This window comes from Hordeum vulgare, chromosome 7H, assembly GCF_904849725.1.
Source record: "Hordeum vulgare subsp. vulgare chromosome 7H, MorexV3_pseudomolecules_assembly, whole genome shotgun sequence".
Taxonomy (NCBI): Eukaryota; Viridiplantae; Streptophyta; class Magnoliopsida; order Poales; family Poaceae; genus Hordeum; species Hordeum vulgare.
Window position 1 is genome coordinate 131,871,900 of NC_058524.1, and position 21,410 is coordinate 131,893,309.

The window sequence follows — 21,410 nt, forward strand, 5'->3', positions numbered from 1 at the left end:
GGAGAACTCATCCATGAAAACCTCAACAATCTTTTCACAAAAGTCAAAGAATATAGCCATCATACATCTTTGAAAGGTGGCAGGTGCATTGCATAAGCCAAAAGGCATACGTCTATAAGCAAAGGTACCGAAGGGGCAGGTGAAAGTGGTTTTCTCCTAATCAGATTGCGCAACAGGTATTTGCGAGAAACCTGAAGAGTAATTTCCCCAAAATGGTTCGGAGAATGGTTCTTTGAGCAAGGAGATCGAAAATCATAGCCAAATGAGCAAAAACATGGGTTTGAGCTGCGAAACAATTTTTTCTGGAGGTAGAAGAAGAGGATGGGAGCTGGAATGGGTAGAGGGGGTAACTGTGGACCCCACAAGCTTGGTGGCCCTGGCCAGGTGGGGAGGCCGCGGTGACAGGGCTTGTGGCGCACTGGTGTGGGGCCCAGGCGAGCTCTTAGTTCCAGTATTTTTCAAATATTCCAGAAAAAATCATACTAGATTTTCAGGACCATCGGAGAACTTTTATTTTCGGGGTATTTTTCTCCGGGACGCTAAAACAGGAAACAGGGAAAACTAAACTAAATCTATCATTTTTCTTCTAAGCAACAGAAAGTGAAAGCTTAAACAGAGGTATGTGACTCCTTGATTCATCCATTTCATGGTCATCGAAAGAAATCCGTCAATGGGGTTGATCAAATCCTCATGACAAAACTTTTCCGAATCGCAAAAGGAAATGGAGAATTTTCGAATAATCACTAGGTCACCTCAATGGGGATATGAATCTCCCCAACAAGCAAATCATACTTCATCTTAACACGAGGAATAGGGCATTCAAAGCTCCCAATAAGAATCGATGAAGTTTTTTCGATAGCATTGATGCAATGTACTTGATATCGTTTCTTCGAAAAGTGCATTGTATGCTCATTACCGTTGACATGGAAAGTGACATTGCCTTTGTTGCAATCTATAATAGCCCCTGCAGTGTTTAAAAAGGGTCTTCCGAGGATGACAGCCATGGCATCGTCCTCGGGAATATCCAAGATAACAAAGTCTCTTACGATAGTGGTGTTAGCAACCACAACAGGCACATCCTCGCAAATGCCGACGGGGAAAGCAGTTGATTTGTCGGCCATTTGCAAAGAGATTTCAGTGGTTGTCAACTTATCCAGTTCAAGCCTACGATAAAGAGAGAGCAGCATAACACTAACACCGGCTCCAAGGTCACATAAGGCAGTTCTTACATGGTTTCCTTTAATGGAGCAAGGTATAGTGGGCACTCCGGGATCACCAAGTTTCTTAGGAGTTCCACCTTTGAAAGTATAATTGGCAAGCATGGTGGAGATCTCAAGATCTGGTATCTTCCGTTTATTGGTCACGATATCTTTCATATACTTGGCATATGGAGACATTTTGAGCATATAAATTAAACGCATCTGCAGAAATACGGGTCTTATCATTTCAATAAAGCGCTCAAAATCCTCATCATCCCTTTTCTTGGATGGCTTAGGAGGAAAGGGCATAGGTCTCTGAACCCATGGCTCCCTTTCTTTACCATGCTTCCTAGCAGTGAAGTCATTCTTATCGTATCTCTTAGGTTGTGGGTTATCAGGATTAACCGTAGGTTCAATCTCCACATCCTTATCATTGCTAGGTTGAGCATTATTATGAGCATTGCTGTCCATATTGTCACCAGGTTCATGTTCATCACCAGATTGTGTTTCTGCATCAGACGCAGAAATATCATTTTGTTCTTCAGGTGTGACAGTATTTGGTGAACTGACATGTAGGTTTCTATCATCCTTCTTCTTAGGATGACTGGGTGTATCAGCATTAATTCCTTCAGAATCTTGATCAATTCTCTTAGGATGGCCTTCAGGATACAACGGTTCCTGAGTCATTTTGCCTCCTCTAGTAACGACTCTGACAGAGTTGTCATTTAATTCATTGAGCAAGTCATTCTGAGCTTTAAGTACTTGTTCTACCTGAGTAGTAATCATAGAGGCATGTTTACTCAGAAGCTTCCGGTCATTGACATTTCTCTCTACACAAGCACTTAAATGACTAAGCATACGAGTACTTTGTTCCAATTGTCTGCTAACATAATCATTGAAACTCTGTTGTTTGGCAACAAAGTTGTCAAATTCATCAAAGCATAAGCTAGCAGGTTTGTCAAAAGGAATATCACTCTTATCAAACATACGCAGAGAATTCACTTCTACTACTTGTATCGGGTTATCGAGACCATGGATCTCTTCGATATGTGGTAGATTTTTGACATCTTCATATCTAATGCCTTTCACTTGCATAGATTTCTTGGCTTCTTGCATATCTTCAGAACTGAGGAATAGAATACCTCTTTTCTTAGGAGTTGGCTTAGGAGGTGGTTCGAGAATAGTCCAAGAGTTATCGTTGATGATCATGTTATTCAGTAGAGTCTCATCTTGTTCTATAGTTCGTTCCCTAAAAACACAACCGGCGCAACTATCTTGGTGGTCTCTAGAAGCATCGGTAAGTCCGTTATAGAAGATATCAAGTATCTCGTTCTTCTTAAGAGGGTGATCAGGCAAAGCATTCTATAGCTGGATGAGCCTCCCCAAGCTTGTGGGAGACTCTCTTCTTTGAGTTGAGCAAAGTTGTATATTTCCTGCAAGGCAGCTTGCTTCTTATGGGCAGGGAAATATTTCTCACACAAGTAATAGACCATATCCTGGGGACTACTCACACATCCAGGAGCAAGAGAAGTGAACCAGGCTTTAGCGTCATCCTTTAGAGAGAAAGGAAACAGCTTAAGGATATAGTAGTAGCGGATCTTCTCCTCACTAGTGAAAAGGGTGGCTATATCGTGTAGTTTGGTAAGATGGGCTACGACCGTCTCAGACTCGTAACCGTGGAAAGGATCAGATTCGACTAGAGAGATTATCTCAGGGTCGACAGAGAATTCATAATCCTTATCGGTGATAAAGATAGGTGAAGTGGCAAACTTCGGGTCGTATTTCATCCTAGCTTTCACAGATTTTTCCTTCCACTTGAGAAGTAATTTCTCAGCGTCATAGGCATCCTTACACGCAAGAAAATCCTCAGCTATCTCTCCCTCCATAACGTAACCCTCAGGTATATCAGGCAATTCATATCTAGGAGAGCTAGATCTAGCAGGAGCAAAAGCAGGTTCTATCTCAATAGTATCGGCAGTTTCAGAAGCATCACGAGCATTGGCAGTAACTCTAGCAATATGAGCATCAAGAAATACTCCTAGTGGCATATCAGGCAAAATAGCATCTCTAGCATCATGAGGCAAAGCAGTATCAAACATAGCATCATGGATAGCAGTATCAGGCATAGTATCTCTAGTAGTATCAGGCATAGCATCTCTAGCAGTATCATGCATAGCATCTCTAGCAGTATCAGGCATAGTATCATCAAGCATAGTAGCATCATAAGCATCATCAAGCACAAGCGACATATCAAGATTTCTAGCAGGAGGTGGTGTCGCAAACTTACTCATAACTGAAGGTGAATCAAGTGCAGAGCTAGATGGCAGTTCCTTACCTCCCCTCGTAGTTGAGGGAAAGACTTTGGTTCTTGGATCTTTCAGATTCTTCATAGTGAACAGCAGATATAAATCCCAAGTGACTCAGAGAATATAGCTATCCTTCCTCGGCAACGGCGCCAGAAAAATGCTGCTGGCGTGCAACTATTCCTGACTTGATGCCTCCACGGCAACGGAGCCAGAAAAGAGCTGCTTCCAGTTGCTCAACAATTAGAAATTGTCTTGCAACAGCCCACCAGCGCGTGGGATCGCGGCAGTTTTCGAGGGTAGAGTATTCAACCCAAATTTGTTGGTTCACACGACGGGAAGTGAAAGAATACTCTCAAGTAATAGCACCTGAATGTGTCAGATTCAACCACACCTGAAAGATTAGTATCTGCAAGCAAAGTATCAGTAGCAAAGTAATATGATAGCAACAGTGCCAGAAATGATCTGGTGACAAGGCAGACTATTTCTAACGGTTGTATCAATGGCGCCAGTAAGTTGCCCGTGGACGGGAAATATTCTTTCCCGGCAACGGTGCCAGAAAAAGTATTGTAGCAGGTAGCAGCAGTGTAACGAGTAACAGCAGTGGCAAGGAACAGCAGTAGTGACAGCTATAGCAAGTAGCAACAGTAGCGAGTAACAACAGCAGCAAGTAACAGTAGCAGCAACAGTAGTAACAGCAGCAGAGCAAAACAAGTGACAGTAGCAACAACAGTAGTAATAGCAGCAGAGCAAAGCAAGTAACAGCAGCAGTGAGACAAACTCATAGGCAATGGATCGGCGATTTGTTGGATGACATTCATCATGCAATAGTTATAACACGGAGAGATATGTGGCTAGCTCCCGTTCGTCAATGTGATGTAGGCATGCATTCCGTGTGTAGTCATACGTGCTTAGGGAAAAGAACTTGCATGACATCTATTGCCCATCCCTCCCGTGGCAGCGGGGTCCAAATGGATACTATGGGATATTAAGGTTCTCCTTTTAATAAAGAACCGGACCAACGCATTAGCACTTGGTGAACACATGAACTCCTCAAACTATGGTCATCACCGGGAGTGGTTCCGGTTATTGTCACTCCGGGTTTGCCGGGTCATAACACATAGTAGGTAACTACAACTTGCAAGATCGGATCTAAAACACACATATATTGGTGACAACATAATAATTTCAGATCTGAAATCATGGCACTCGGGCCCTAGTGACAAGCATTAAGCAAGGCAAAGTAGTAGCAACATCAATCTCAGAACATAGTGGATGCTAGGGATCAATCCCGGTCAAAACTAACTCGATTACATGATAGATCTCATCCTACTCATCACCGCCCAGCGAGCCTACGAATAGATTACTCACGAACGATGAAGAGCTTCATGGAATTGGAGAGGGAAGAAGGTTGATGATGACGATGGCGACGATCTCCTTGATCCGGAGCCCAAAACGGACTCCACATCTGCCCTCCAGATGAAGAACAGGATGTGGCGGCGCCTCCATATCGCAAACGCGATGAAATCTTCTCTCTTGATTTTTTTTCGGGACGAAAGGGAATAAATAGAGCTGAATTTGGGGGCGGCAGACCCACGTGGGCCCCACAAGCTTGGTTGCCGCGGCCTGGGGGTGGCCGCGGCGACAGGGCTTGTGGCCCACTGGCCCGTCCCCTCAAGTGGATCTTTGCGCAGGTATTTTTCATATTTTCCAGAAATATTCTCCGTAAATTTTCAGGACGTTCTGAGAACTTTCATTTTTGCACAAAAACAACACCATGGCAATTTTGCTGAAAACAGCGTCAGTCCGGGTTAGTTCCATTCAAATCATGCAAATTAGAGTCCAAAACAAGGGCAAAAGAGTTTGGAAAAGTAGATACGATGGAGATGTATCACTGGCACACATGATTGACCGCATAGGAGATGTCCGACCGTGTGATAGTCAAGTACTGCAAGCCACCAACAATACTCCGGTACTCTGTAGCATCATTAGAAGGAAGCAAAGCACCATCCAAAGCCTGTAATCAATTAGTCGCACACAGAGGAGTGGTAGCATGCTTGCATTACAACATACCAACATGTCGCAGAATGTTCAAGGAATACTTATGTTGAGTGAGAGTTAGGCCAGTAGTGGACCGTGAGACCTCCAGACCAAGTAAGTAATGGAGAGCACCCACATCCTTGACTGCAAACTAACCACTCAGAGCAGACAATAGACGATCAAGGACAGTCACTAAGGACTTGATAACAATAATGTCATCAACCTAAATGAGCAGGTACATAGTAACCTCACTTGGATGGAATAGGAACAGAGACGTGTCAGCAGTGGAAGGAGAAAAACCATGACATCAAAGAACTGAGCCAAGTCGGGCATGCCATGCATGAGGAGCCTTCTTAAGTCCATAAAGTGCCTTAAGAATACGAGACATATGATGTGGACAAGAAAGATCAACAAAACCTGGAGGTTGCCGCATGTAAATCTCTTCCTCCAAGACCCCATGGAGAAAAGCATTCTGAACATCATGCTGATGCAAAGACCATCCTTTGGCAACAGCCAAGGACAGAAGCAGACAAATAGTGATAGGTTTGACAACTGAACTGAAGGTATCCTCATATCAAGACCATACCGTTGTTTAAAACCTTTGGCCACCAACCGTGCCTTAAATCGCTCAATAGAACCATCAACGCGCTTCTTGACCTTAAACACCGGAATCAATAATGTTGACACTAGACACAAGAGGAACCAAGCGCCAAGTATCATTCCTCTGTAGGGCCTCAAACTCATGTTCCATGGCACTGTGCCAATGAGGAATTCGAAGAGTTGCCTGAAAATGTCGAGGCTCAGAAGTGGATTCAGCATCTACCTCTGCCATACACGCCACAATCCATGCAACCATGCCATTAATGCGCTCCTTCGACCGAACAATACCACTCTGACTGCGCGTACGAGGACGCAGAGCAGCGGTACATGGCGGAGGTGGCCTTGGAGATGGAGTCTATGAAGATGGCGATGATGACGCAGACCGCTCCCCATGCTCAGCAGCCGCATGCACCAATGGCACGCCCGGTGGCATGGGAGATCCAGTCAGGCCAGGCGAATCACCTGGCGAGGACGGGTGGAGGCCAGCTCGGTCAACATCGGCAGCGGGCCAGGTCCATGTGGGGCCGAAGGGGTCGCGGTAGAAGATGGCTGGACCAGCTCAGCCAGTTCGTCCAGATCGGCCGAGGCGTGACCAGCCCCACGCTGGACCAAAGAGGCGGGGCTTCGCTCAACCAGATCCGTCAGCGAGCCAAGTGACAGGGAGGCGTCATGAGTGGGCTCGGCGGACACCTAAGGGGGCATGGACGACTGCTCATCTATAAGCTCGATGCGTACTCCTCGCCCAGTACCTGCACCATGGTTAGGTAGCAACAAGGGGGTATATGCAGCATCTACAAATTGACCACACAAAGGTAAAACAGATTTGTCACGTGCAGTGGGAGTGGTGGAAGTGACCAGAAGTGCCGAATAAGGAAAAACGTTCTCATCAAACACCACATCATGAGAGATGTAGACGCGGTTAGAGGGAACATGAAAACACTTGTACCCTTTATAAAGAGAACTATAACCAAGAAACATGCACTGTTTAGACCGAAACTCCAACTTGCGTTGGTTATATGGACGAAGATGTGGCCAACACGCATACCCAAAGACCTTGAGAAATGTATAATTAGGAATTTCATTCGGCAAGAGTTCAAGTGGTGTTTTCATCTAATGGATCAGTGTAGGGAGTCTGTTAATAAGAAAGCATGCGGTGGAAGATGAACCACTCCAAAAGTGGAAAGGAACAAAGGAATGAGCAAGCAATGCAAGACTAACCTCAATAATATGGTGATGCTTACACTCAGTTACACCGTTTTGCTTATGTGTATGAGGACAATACACATGATGTGTAATTCCAAGATTATTAAAGAATGCATTTAGGTTGTGATACTCACCCCCAACCGGATTGCACAAAAGGTTTAGAGCCTCGCACATCACTGCTTGGCTTTTGACGACCGCCATTGGTAAGCATTCATGCAGTAGTGTTGAAGTGGACTTTGTATTGACCTTTCCATCCCATGGGACACTTCTTCTATTTCCACTTCATGCAGTCACTTGATCCAAATATCCCATCCCATCCTCCTACTTCACTCAATACCAACAGCCTCTCGGAGTCTTCATCGTCACGTGCTCTCATTTACTCTGGCCCAAATATCTCAATCATAACTTTTGTGTACCTTTGAAAAACCTCCAAGATCTTATCTTCTCCAACGCACTCATAGTTGTCAACGATGCAGCGGGACACCCATATGGTAGCACTCGAACAGTCGTGATACACTTCATCAAAGGGCTCACACTTATCTCTCCAGATGCACTTCTCCTGATTTTGGACAATCATCATGCCTCTCCACGGATTTTTCAATGGCTAGGAAGAGTTTTGTGTGCATTCAAAATTGCCGTCATAAATACTTCTCCCGATAGGTTCGGTTGGGATCGTAAAAATGTCTCATAATCTTGGCTTGCCCCTCCGGTCTATCTTGGTTGATGTGTATACTGAAAAACCATGATCCTGTCATGGGCCACCAAAAACCTTCATTAAAATCATGCAAATGGCCACATCGAAGTTGTCATCATCTTCGTCCTCCTCCAATGAAGAATCATCGGAGATCATCTCTCTCAATCTCTTCATCTTGACCAAAAATGACCCGGTTCAATTCGGCGGACAAAACAAAAAAGGGAAGATGAAAAAAGAACACAAAAAAATTCACCTAGGCAAGCCGTCCAACACTTGAATCGTGGCAGAGGTGTCACAACCGGCCAACAACTTTGAGCATATGTAGGTGACAACGGGCTTCAAGATTATGGAAAGTGGACAGAGAGGCTCAGATAAAGAAGATCTGAGCCTCTTCCGGCGACGGGATCGATGTGGTGGTGGTGATGTTTGAGCTCGATTCTAGCGATCTACTCGGAGTGGGGTAGGACGGCGTCAAGGGCGATGGGAAGCAATATGGTGTCGGCGGATACGATGGGTAATCGCTGAAGCAACGCCGTTGACGATGCAATGTGGGGTGGGGACGATGTAGGGAAGGGACGAAGGCCAATTTTATGAGTTTTTGTCTAAGAAGACCAACTGACAAGTAAAATTGGTAAAAACGACCACCTAAACCGTGGTGGCAGGTGCGTCAGCCGACACGTGGCGCCTGCCACCACGTGCGGAGTCGGTAGGCCCTGCCGTCACATGCTACAGCGGCAAGATTTGTTGCATATGATTTCGGGCGCTGGTCGTGCTTGGAACAGAACGGCACCAGTCCAGCGGGCCATGCCGCCTCGCTCTCTCGCAGCACCCTTTGCTGCTCCTTTGCGCATGACCAACCCTTGTCTGTTTGTTTTACTTAGGCCAACTCCACCGCACGACCCCAAACGGACGTCCGGTTTGGCCGGATTTTGTTCGTTTGGGATGGCAATGGATTCGTCCATATTCGCCTCTGTCCGTTGGGTCGTGCATGCGCCCACCACGCGGCCGTACCCCAAATCATGTCTGTGTTGGACTTGATTTAAAAAAACTCAATTAAAAATAAATAAACACAGTTTAAAAACTTAAAACATAATAAGATTAACATTAATAAAGGCCCAATTTTCACGGCCACAAAACAGCCCAGTTTTTGACATAATTAACATAAAGAAAGTAGCTCGTCGCTGTCGTCGCCGTCGCCGTCTTCACTGGTCTCCGGTGTCGTCGTCGTCGCCGTCGCTGACGAGGTCGACGTAGGGCGGCGACGTCCAGAGGTGGGCCGGCGGTCCCTGGTGCGCGGGGCGTGCTGGAAGCTGGCCTGCAGCACCTCCTCCCGTGGCGAGGCCTCCCGCTCCGGTGACCGCGACGATGTGGGGCACCAGTTCACGGCCCCACTGCCCGTGCCATCTCCGGCGCGGTGCACGACCAGCCCCACGACGCGCCCACGAGCTCTGGAGGGAACGCGGCCACCTCCTCCTCCTCCTCCATCGGCTCGGGGATGGCGACGTCGCCGGTCGTAGAGAGGGCCATGGCGTGGTCCAGGCCCGGCCATTGGCGCTCATCACGCGTCGTCATGGAGTCCTCCATGACGCGCCGCATGAGCCGGGCCTCCTCCTCCTCCGTCATGCGAGGAGGTGGAGGTGGTGACGGAGACGGCGAAGGCGACGGCATGGGCGTGAGGCCGCGCACCCGTGTACGCCCGCGCACCTCCCGTGCCCGCCGCGGCCCCGTGAACGTCCCAGCGAAGTAGGAGGCACGCCGCACGTCGTGCTCGTCCCTGAGCCATGTGTCCCAGAGGTTGGAGTCGGCGGCGTACCTTGGGTCGTGGTAGAGGTCGTCGGGGAGGAGGCGGCGACGGCACTCGATCTCGTCGCGGCGCGCACGACCGCTCGTCGGCACCGGAGGGATGGGAACGCGGTCGGCGGAGAGATGCCACGCGTTGGGGAGGTGGACATCGCTCCACGGGACCGGCGTGCTCGTCTCCCAGTTGCGTCGGCATACCTCAACGCTGAGGTACTGCCGATCGCGATGGTGAAGGGAGCCACAGCCTGGCGCGGTGGCGAGGCGGCCTCCTCCTTCACGGAGCCGCGACGGCGTCCCGACAAGGAGCCAGCCTCGCGGTCGTGGGTTCCCTTGCGGCCGTAGTTCCACAGACCCATGGCTGTGGCGGCCGGCGAGCTCGAGGAGGAGGCTAGGGTTTCGCGGAGGGAACTGTCGGGTTTTGGGGAGGCCGCTGGGGTGGCGATGGGAACTGTGGACGACCGGTCCACGGCTTCCTCATTTAAGAAGGACCGCGACCGTCCCCTAGGCGGATGACAGGCGGGCCCGGCCGCTCGTGCGCATTGATGCGGGTGGGTGGGAGGTTGGTGGCCGCCTGCCATGCGTCCCCGACGCGGACGAGCGCGCATCCGTTTAATGTCGGCCGCGACCCAAATCCCGCGCAAGTTTGCGCTCGAAATGGGTCGTGCCGGACACAAAATGGACAAGATGAGTCCGAACCATCTCGCGCTGGGCCTACCTGTTTGTCACTTTTATTCCGAATGGACGGAGCCGGATAAAATGAAGTCGTGCGGTGGAGTTGGCCTTAGGCATGCAACAAATATCCATATGGCTGCAGGTGCAAGCGTGAGCCGCATCAATCATATGCGTGCAAGTGCAAGTGTGAGAAGCACCGGAAATACATTCACCTTGATTCTTTTTATGGGCCGCTGTCAGGGAGCGTGGCGGTAGGTGCCACGTTGCCCATTTGTTCCGTTTTTGTGCCTGAAATGTTGTGCAGGAAAGGTTGTCGTCGTTGCACGTGGCGGCACGTGTCACATTTCAGTTGGCGCATTACCACCACGGTTCAACTGATCTTTTGTGTCAGTTTGATTTAAAAGTGGTTCTTTCAAGCAATTTCATTCGTTAGTTAGACTATTTAACAAAAGAATCCAACTTTACTACTCGATGTTGTGTTGGCCGAGTATAACTAGGAGTCAGGGCGGACGAGGAGGGTAAATTTTCCTCCTCTAACAGCGATAGGAGTTTGGTTAGGTACCGATTAAAGAAGGACAACCGGATTTATCCTTTACTAATCCTAGATAGGGGATCAGTTAGAGATGCCCTTAAGCGGGAGAACGATATTGTGCAGGTTATAATTTCCGACATGGACTACTGTGATTCGGAGGTTGTAATTTTCATTCGTAAGTGTGTTCTCGCTGATCGTAATTTTCAACAGAGCTAATTGTGCACCTGTACATTCACAAGGTATTATTTTTCAACTTATAGTAGTGCTTTTGCAGATTGTAGTTTTCAACAGAGGCTAAGTGTGATGCTTCAATGTTTGAACATCACATCGGAAGAGCAAACAAAAAAAAGGGATACAAAATTCAAAATTACACCATACAAGAGCTTAAGGGCATTACAGGTTTCCCGTCAAAAACCTATGAAAATATACTAAAGCAATTATAAACCGAAAAGAAGTGGACTGCAAGTTCCTTAATTGGCAGCTTGTTTCCACTGTAGTATCTCCGAGCAGCTCCCGAGAGGCCGCCTCTGCACACGCCACAGCTCAAAAGAACTACTAGACCCTAGTGTTGCATGTTTTCCCGCAAAATAAAATAAAAATAATGTTGCATGTTTGAGTGCATTTGAGCCTCTTTTAGATTTGTTTTATTCGCGCGACGACTCTTTAATATGGGATATTGTGTTGTCTCTCAATATAATGTTGCGTGCTTCGGCGCATTTGAGTGGGTCCTCACGTGTGGGGTGTGGCGCTCAGAACCGCCATGTTCGAACGCAATCAGTGACTGTGAGGCAGGGATTATAAATTCCCTACAACCCCTCATACCCGCGAGCCTCCCAAGCACCAAGTTGGATAAAATTCGAGTCATGGTTGCGAAGCCGGGCTGCCGAGGAAACATCGGTTCAGGACTTTTTGAAAGATGTTAATCAGACCTAATAATAACCAGTGAAGCGTCAACCTCGCCGAAACCGCCTTTCTTTGAAGCAAAGCTCGCCGGAGTTGCTTCCCTTGCTCGTATCTTGCACCCAAAGCAACAACCGGACGGCACGGGGTACTACTAGTCTGCGTAGAACAAAAACCGTAAGCAACCGGCTCATTAGTGTCCTCCGGCCAAGACCATATCGCATCCTCGTCATGGAACAATATGGTTCATTCATAAAAGAGAGAAAAGTGAGATAAGGGAGGAGGAGAAGATGATGCTCGATAAGGGCTCGCTGGACCTGGTGCTGGTGCCGTGTGGCCTTGTCATCATGTTCGGCTACCACCTCATCCTCCTCTACCGGATACTCCGGCATCCGGCCGCCACCGTCATCGGCTACGAGAATCACAACAAGCTGGCGTGGGTTCGCCGCATGGCCCAGGTAACTACAGCAGACCCTTCGCAGCAACCATGAAGACTTCCCTTCATCCGCTCTCCTGCTTGTTGTTGGCAGGCGACACCGGAGGAGACGGGGCTGGCGATGAGCGTGATCTCCAGCAGTATCGCGGCGTCCACCAACCTGGCCTCGCTGTCCATCGCACTGGGCTCGCTCATCGGCGCCTGGGTCAGCAGCACAAGCAAGGTGTTCATGACGGAGCTCGTCTACGGCGACAACAGCCAGGCGACGGCGGCGGTCAAGTACATCTCCCTCCTCGTCTGCTTTCTGGTGTCCTTCACTTGCTTCATCCATTCCGCAAGGTAACTTGCCGCTCTACAAAACTTTGGATGTGCACTATGGTATCAGATTAAGACCGGTTGCTGTGTGCACTTGACTTGATCAGGTACTATGTCCAAGCCAGCTTCCTGGTGACCACGCTCGACTCCGACGTCCCGGCGAGCTACATGCAGCATGCGGTGATCCGAGGCGGCAACTTCTGGTCCATGGGGCTCCGAGCACTCTACTTCGCAACGACGCTGCTGATGTGGATATTCGGGCCAATACCTATGTTCGTCTGCTCAGTGTTCATGGTGTTCATCCTACACATGCTGGACAGCAACTCCCTGCCCCTGCACCAGTACCAGTTCACAGTTAGGAAAGGGCGTGATCAGGGGGCTCTGGCATCTATTCTAGCTACAAGCCAACCAAGTCCTCAAAATGCAATTATCAATAACCCAATATTATCGCCTGTAAGATTCTTCAGTTGATCATGTAAATATTTCGTTACAGAACCTGCACGTATGTGCCAAGTTCCGTCACATGTGACGAACGATCAGCCACAGAATTCTCGTTGCAGGTACTCCATCCCTGAAACAAATGCGATGCAGAGAAATCAGAATCAACCGAGATATATATAAAAGTGTGAATCCATCTAGATGTCCGAAATAGCCTAAAACAATGCACACACTTCGACTCGAATATGTGTCTTCGTCTTAGACTCTACCCCATGTATCATGTCCGAAATAAACTGAAGATGCCATTAAGAGGAAAGACATTAAATGGCACATGTATTGTACGCCACAATAACCTAACTAGTGGTCGTCTTGATGTTTGATTGATTCGTCTTGGTAAAAAAACCTTCCCTGCACATCTACTTATTGCCAAGTTGTTAACCCTTCCATCTACTTATTGCCAAGTTGTTATTAGTCAATATTGTTTCTTTATGCACAAACCATATAAAGACCTAATAGCAAGTCTACCCGCAAGTAGTTATGTGAACTAGTAGCTATGGATAATGAACTCAAGAACTAATAACATACTTCCTCTGTCTTAAAATAAATGTCGTTGATCAAGTATAAAATTTGTAACATTTTAGTATTAAATTTGTGACATTTATTTTGAAAAGGAGGGAGTAGATGATAAACAAATCGGAAAGGTGTGAGTACTCTTGGGTGTACTACACCTGAGTTTCAAAAGGTTGGAAAAAACATTATCAAACAAAATCCAAAAAATCTGAAATTTTGAGACAACAAACTTTGTAAAATGTTTGAGCTTCTTGCAAAGTTTCAGCCGAAAAAAACATCCAAGGAGCTCTCACGAGAAAAAACAAAATCCCTGCTCAAACAATGCAGAAAATTTGGAACATTGATTTTGTCTTTTTTGGTGAGAGCTCATTTGATGATATTCTGGCTGAAATTTGGCAGGAAGCTCGAACATTTGGTAAAGTTCGATTGTTCAAAGTTTTAGATTTTTTCGAGTTTGTTTGATCCTGTTTTTTTATTTCTTCCAAACTCGGGTGTAGTACACCCAAGAGTAGAAATGCCAGTCTCTAAACAAATCGAATTTCACAATAAGCCAAGCGCTCAACATCAAATGTTGTTTACCAAACTCCTAAATCATTCTAGTTCAACTTTACACAACTTGTAGTCCGAACACTGATTTATTAGTCACTGAAGCAAAAAAGATTGGCTAATCAAATTCAAGCTTACATGGGCTAAAGTAAACCAAAATGCTGTTGAGGGTGTCAAAACTTAATTCAAGGCTTAAAAACCACATAAAAAATATTGTGACTCACACATACCGGGCAACTCTCTTGCTGTTGTATCTTAACACAAAGTTCTTGAGCAGCAAGATCTTTCGATCGATCTCCACTTGCCCTCCACAATGCTGAGCAATCTTAGTAATCGTATGTATTTACAAAGTATCAACCACTTTCATTTCTCTCTTCTCTTTCAGCGGGATCCTAATGGAAAGTATCAAACGCTCTTGCCTCTCATTCGTGGGCACCAAATGAAATGATTACATAACTCTTCATCATCCTTTTACAATACCTCAAGTCACTCGCACTTTCCTTGATAACATCATCAATCTCCACGACATGTTGGACTCCATATCCGTCCGTGACAAGATTTTTACCAGTTTGTTCTGGCGTGAGCTTTTTACTCTCGTGGGCACCCGAAGTCACATCCACTGTTCATGAGAGAAGATAAGTATCAAAATCCTCTCTCTCTCTCCCTCCCTCCCTCCCTCCCTCCCTCCGTCCCTCTCTCGCTCCCGCCCTTTCTTGCCTCCCGATCTCACCTATTACCCTCTCAATCTCATTCCGTCATATTCAATCCATCTAGGGTTGTTATACCCTAGTCTCTCCAGAAAATGGAGGTTATGAAAAACGTCCTCATGAGAATGGAGATGACATGTAACATATGCTTTAGAAAATTCACACATATTGGGATGCAAAATGGTATTACTTCAGATATGTCAACCGCTAGTATGCTCAAAATTGGCATTTACTCAACCATGGGAAAATCTTCATACACTTGGAACAGCTGCCAATCATATATTTATTCACCCACCTTTTGAACCCAATGCAATTGCTGACACCCTTTATAAAAACACAAGATGACTTTGGTGGAGCAAAAGTTAGAAGAGAAGTGAAACCAACAAAGAAAATTTCTAAGGCATCTAAGGTTGTGTAAGGTCGCACAACACTAGAGACTGATGGCTAAACTAAGCCCAATGGGCGGACGAAAAGATTTGCAACGGCTCCAAAGCATATTGCAATTACCCGAGAAAATTGAATATTTGCCATTTTCAATACGAGCATCTCAAAATTTCCATTGTCAAGATTGGCTTGGGAAAATGACATTTATCTCTCTGTACATTGATTGCCATAGCATTTCTCCATTTCTGGAAACCTAAAGGATGAAACTACCCCTAATTGTTTTTGAGTCAGGGAAAGTATCGAGTGCTCCTTGTCTTGGGATACTCCCGGTGCTCCAACATCCAAAAACATTTTTAGATGTTTCATAAAATTACAAAAATAATTTTGAATGTTCACAAGGAATGTCACTACAAACCCTATAAATTTCAGGTCCAAAAACTAAATCTACATTGAGAAACGAAAAAGAGAAATCCACATCTGAATAGTGTCAATTTTCTTTTGTCTCTTTTTTACACTATTTGTGTTAGGTTTCAGAATTTTGTTTCTCAATGTTCCTTGTCTTGGGATACTCCCGGTACTCCAAAGTCAAAAAACATTTTTTATTTTTTCAAAAAATTCCAAAAATAATTGTGAATTTTGACAAGGAATGTCACTACAAGCCCTATAAATTGTGCCTACTGCTTATGTTAAATTTTTTTTGTTTCCCATGCAACGTTCCCCAACAAAGGTGATTTCTCAACATAAGCAGTAGGCATAATTGGGTCAACATTGTAAATGATAGTTTCATCCTCAAATTTAATTGGTTCTTCAAATTTTTCTTTTATAGGTGGATGATATTTAAACCATTTCTCTTTAGGGAGATCAACATGAGCAGCAAAGGTTTCACAAAATGAGGATACTATCTCAGAGTCAAGTCCATATTTAGTGGTAAAGTCATTGAAAGCATCGATATTCATAAAGATTTAACACAATCAAACTTCAGTTTTATACCTGACTCTTTACCTTCATCTAGTTCCCAATGTTTAGAGTTGTGTTTAATTCTTTTCAAAAGATCCCACCTGAATTCAATAGCCTTCTTCATAAAAGAACCAGAACAAGAGGCATCGAGCATGGTTTGATCATTACAAGAAAGCCGAGCATAAAAATTATGAATAATAATTTCTCTCGGGAGCTCATGATTGGGGCAGGAATATAACATTGACTCCAGCCTCCCCCAAGCTAGAGCGATACTTTCTCCTTTACAAAGCCAAAAAATATAGATAAAATTCCGATCACGATGAACAAGATGCATAGGATAACATTTTTGGTGAAACTCCAATTGCAATCGGTTCCAGTTCCAATATCATGTATCATCACAGAGCCTATACCATGCAAATGCTTTCCCCCGAACATAAAGGAAAAACCTTCCTCTTGACTTCATCTCGAGATAAACCTACAAGCTTAAATAATCTACAAACTTCATCCACATAGATTAGGTGCATATCGGGATGTTTTGGTCCATCTCCTCCATAAGGATTAGCTAGGAGTTTCTCTATGATACCCGATGAAATTTCATAATAAACATTTTTAGTAGGTTAAGCAGGTTGAGGGACAACTCTTGGTGTTTTCAGTCGAGATGAAGTTACCCTGAACAAATCCCTCAAAGGAATAATTTCCGTGGTGACAAGTAACAGTAAATTTCATCACGTAATATAAAATCCCCTAAGCAAATTCCGCTTACCAAAGGCGCTTCATTCCCTAGCAACGGCGCGAGAAAAGGGTATTGATGACCCACAAGTATAGGGGATGAATCATAGTCCTTTCTATAAGTAAGATTGTCGAACCCAACGAGGAGCGGAAGGAAATGACCAGCGGTTTTTAGCAAGGTAATTTCTGCAAGCACTGAAATAGCGGTAACAAGTTGTTTGATAGCAAGATAACTATAATAGTTCACAAGTAGTAATAATAACAATAGGTGTAGAAAGGTAGCCCAATACTTTTGTGGAAAATGACAAGCCGGAATAGTTTCTTATAATAGGAAAAACATTTTTGAGAGCACACAGGAATTTCATTTAGTCACTTTCATCATGTTGGGTTAATTCGCGTTCGGTACTTTGATAATTTGATATTTGGGTGGACTAGTGCTTGACTGTCGTTCTTACTTGAACAAGCATCCCACTTATGATTAACCCTTCCACAAGCATCCACAACTACGAGAAAACTATTTTAAACATAGGATTAAACATAGGGATCTAAATCAGCGTCTTACGGAATAGCGCATAAACTGGGCTTTAAGTTTCTATCACGCTCGCAACCCATCATCTAATTACTATGTGTTTGAAAAAAAATGTTCGCGCTTCCAAATTTCTTCAGGATTTTTCAAAATTGTTCTCAATTTCAAAATTTGATCTACAAATCAAAATATGTTCGTGCTTACAAAATTTATTCGCGCTACCAAATTTGTTTGTGGTTTTTTCAATTTGTTCTCAGTTTCAAAATTTGTCATCAAGATTCAAAAAATGACCAGCTTTAAAAAATTGCCCGTGCTTTCAAATTTGTTCATGTTTCTTAAAATTGTTCTGGGTTTCAAAATTTGTTCTCCTAATTCAAAAAACGTTCGTGCTTGAAAATTGTGTTCGTGCTTTCAAATTTGTTTTGGATTTTTCAAAAAAATTCTCCTTTTCAAATTTTGTTCTCAAGATTTTAAAAATGTTTGTGCTTTAAAAAATTGTTCGCGTTTCCAAATTTATTAATATTTTTTTCTAAATTGTTCACGATTTCAAAATTTGTTCTCAAAATTTAAAAAATGTATGTGCTTTAAAAATTTGTTTGCGCGTTTAAATTTGTTTTGGTTTTTAAAAATTGTCCTCCTTTGAAAATTTTTGTTCTCAAGATTCAAAAAATGTTCGTGCTTTAAAAAATTGTTCACGATTTCCAAATTTGTTCATCCATTTTTAAATTTTTTCTCGGTTTCCAAATTTGTTCTCAAAACTCAAAAAAGTTGTTGCTTTAAAAATTTGTTCGGGCTTTTCCAACTTATTTCGGGGTTTTTCAATATTGTTCTCCTTTAAAAAATTATTCGTGCTTCCAAATTTATTCACATTTTATTTTAAATTGTTCTCGGTTTCAAGAAATTACTGAATATTCAAATAACGTCCATGCTTTAAAATTTTGTTTGTGCTTTCAAGTTTATTCGGGGTGTTTAAAAATTGTTCTCCTGTAAAAAAATTTGTTGTTAAGATTTAAAAAATGTTCGTGCTTTAAAAAATTGTTCATGTTTCCAAAGTTGTTTACGTTTTTTAAAAATTGTTCTCGGTTTCAAAATTTCTTCTCAAAATTCAAATAAATTTTTGTTTTAATAATTTTTTCACGCTTTCAAATTTGTTCAAGGTTTTTAAAAATTGTTCTCCTTTTCAAAATTTTGTTTTTTAAGATTCAAAAAATGTTTGTGTTTTAAAAACAATTCGCGCTTCCAAATTTGTTCATGTTTTCTTTAAATTATTTGTGAAATTCAATTTTTTGCTTCAAATATAAAAAGAAAGATAAAAGGGGAAGAAAAGATGAACCAACAAAAAATAATAATAAAGAGAGAAGTAAAATAGTAAACAAAAAAAACAAATTTGGGCCGACCCATTCGGGGCGCCACCTGTGCGGCGAAGCGATCCCTGTCGCAATGGGCGACAGGTAGGAGCTCCCATCGCTAATGAGCAAGATGATGTCACAATGGGCCACCAAAAGTTTAATGAGCAGAAGCTCGGTGGCAACCGAAAGGCCCACTGGACAGCCACTGGACAAGGCCATGATCCCCGGGAGAGAAAACCCAATTTGACGCATTTTGCGTCAAATAGTCGGGGATCCACACATCCCGAGCAGAAGACTTGACCCGGCCCAGTTTCGTTGCCGCCGATTTTGGCCAGCAAAAGCACAAGAGCTGCGAGCAAGCGATGGGGTTTGGACCGGCCCGTTAGCACTATCATCGATCCCTTTTTTTTGGTTTTGGGGACTTTCTAGAAGATTACCTGAAAGGTTTTTGTTTTTTTGTTTTCCTTTTTCTGTATTACTTTTTATTTTCACTGTTTCGGTTTCAAAAACATTCTGGATTTTACAAAAAAAAATTGGAATTTGAAATTTTTATTCAGAATTTGAAAAAATGTTTCAGAATTTGAAAATAAATTCAGGAATATGAAAAAATGTTTGGGAATTTAAAAAATATTCCAAAATTTGAAACAATATTCCCGATTTATTTGAAAAATGTTTCGGAATTTGGAAAAATGTTCTGTAATTTGAAAAATTGTTTTGGATATTGAAAAAATGTTCCGGAATTTGAAATAATGTCCCGGAATTTTATAAAATTTTCCATAATTTGAAAAAATGTTCTGTAATTTTCACAAAAATGTATCGGATTTTTGGAAAAATTGTTCCATTATTTGAAAACATGTTCGTGTTTATCGCAAAATGTTTGTAAATTTTGAAAAATGATGATATGTATATTTTTTAGTAGTCTATAATTTTTTTATGTTTCTATTTATTTTCCTATATTTTTCTATCTAGTGACTCGGTCTGGTGGCTATCAACGCTTGTGGTGGAAGCCAACGTTGTGGGTTCGATTCCTTTTGATGCTTCAATTTTCATTTTTGCGATTTTTAGGCCGTAGACACACTTCGCAGCGTTTCTTACTGGGCCGTCCCAGTCGCACGCCTTCTGTGTGCGTCGCGGCGGCTTCTCGCTGCAAAATGCGGCACATAGGAGGTTCCTCCGGGAGCTCATACCTGCCGCTCGGAAGGGAATAGCTGCAACGCACAGGGGCTCGCCCCAACTGGGCCGTCCCAGCTTTACTTTTTATTTTCGAAAAATCTAATGATTTCTTTTCTGTTTCCTTATTTCCTTTATTTTTTCCTTTTTTGTTTTTTTTTCATTCAATTTTTCCTTTTCTTTATGTATTTGAAGCAAAAACAATTTCCGATTTGAAGGGCAATTTTTTAAAAATTGTGAATATATTTGAAAGCGTAAACAAACTTTTAAAGCACGAATATTTTTTGAATCTCGGATATTTTTTTTGAAAAGGAGAATAATTTGGAAAAAACCCAAACAAATTTGAAAGCGTGAAGAAATTTTTAAAGCACAAACATTTTTTGAATTTTGAGAACAAAATTGAAAACCGAGAACAATTTTGAGAAATCATGAACAAATTTGGAAGCGCAAACTGTTTTTTAAAGCATTAACATTTTTTGAATCTTGAGAACAAAACTTTGAAAAAGATAACAATTTTGAAAAAAACCGCAGAAATTAGAAAGCGGGAACAAAATTTTAAAGTACTAACATATTTTGAATCTTGAGAACAAATTTTGAAACCGCGAATAATTTTAAAAGATCCTAAAAAAATTGGAAGCGTGGACAATTTTATAAAACCCGGACATTTTTTGAATTATGAAAACAAAATTTTGAAATGAAGAACAATTTTGAAAACACCCACACAAATTTGGAAGTGCGAACAATTTTGAATATTTTTTAAAACAGAGAACAAATAGTAAAGCATGAACAAATTTTAAAGCATAAACATTTTTTGAATTTTCAAAACAAATTTGAAAAATTCGAAGAAATTTGAAAAAACGTAAATAAATTTCGAAGCCTGAACAATTTTTTAAACATGTTTAAATCAAGAATACATTTCTAAATCGATTTTTTTCAAATATTTTTTGAAATTTAATTAGAATTTTTGAAAATCCAGAATATGGTTCAACAACCTCAAACATTTTTAAAAAAATCATGAACATTTTTCAATAACAAAAAACATTTTTCGTATCGAAAGAACAATTTTTCAAAATCCAGAACATTTTTTGAATATATGAATGAAGTTTGAAAAGTGATTATGTTTTGTAATTTGACACAGTTTTTAAAAGTATGTACATTTTTTTGTAATTTAAGAACGTTTTTCATCTTTGAAGAACATTTTTTGAAAATCCAGAACATTTTTTGAAACTGAAATAGAAAAAAAACAGTAAAGAAAAAACAAAAAAACAGTTCAGGAACCTTCTAGACGTTTCCTAAAACCGGAAAAATCGGTTGGAAACCTAAGGTTCCCAAAACCAAGA

At 42.9% G+C, this 21,410-nt stretch overlaps 1 protein-coding gene across 1 annotated transcript; it reads left to right on the plus strand.

The window, feature by feature from the left end:
• The first annotated feature begins 11,968 nt into the window (after positions 1 to 11,968).
• LOC123409750 lies at positions 11,969 to 13,233 on the plus strand. Its single transcript, XM_045102615.1, has 3 exons — positions 11,969 to 12,401; positions 12,474 to 12,718; positions 12,802 to 13,233. The coding sequence occupies exons 1-3, from the start codon at positions 12,234 to 12,236 to the stop codon at positions 13,163 to 13,165; spliced, it is 777 nt and encodes a 258-aa protein (XP_044958550.1). The 5' UTR covers positions 11,969 to 12,233; the 3' UTR covers positions 13,166 to 13,233.
• Positions 13,234 to 21,410: the final 8,177 nt, after the last annotated feature.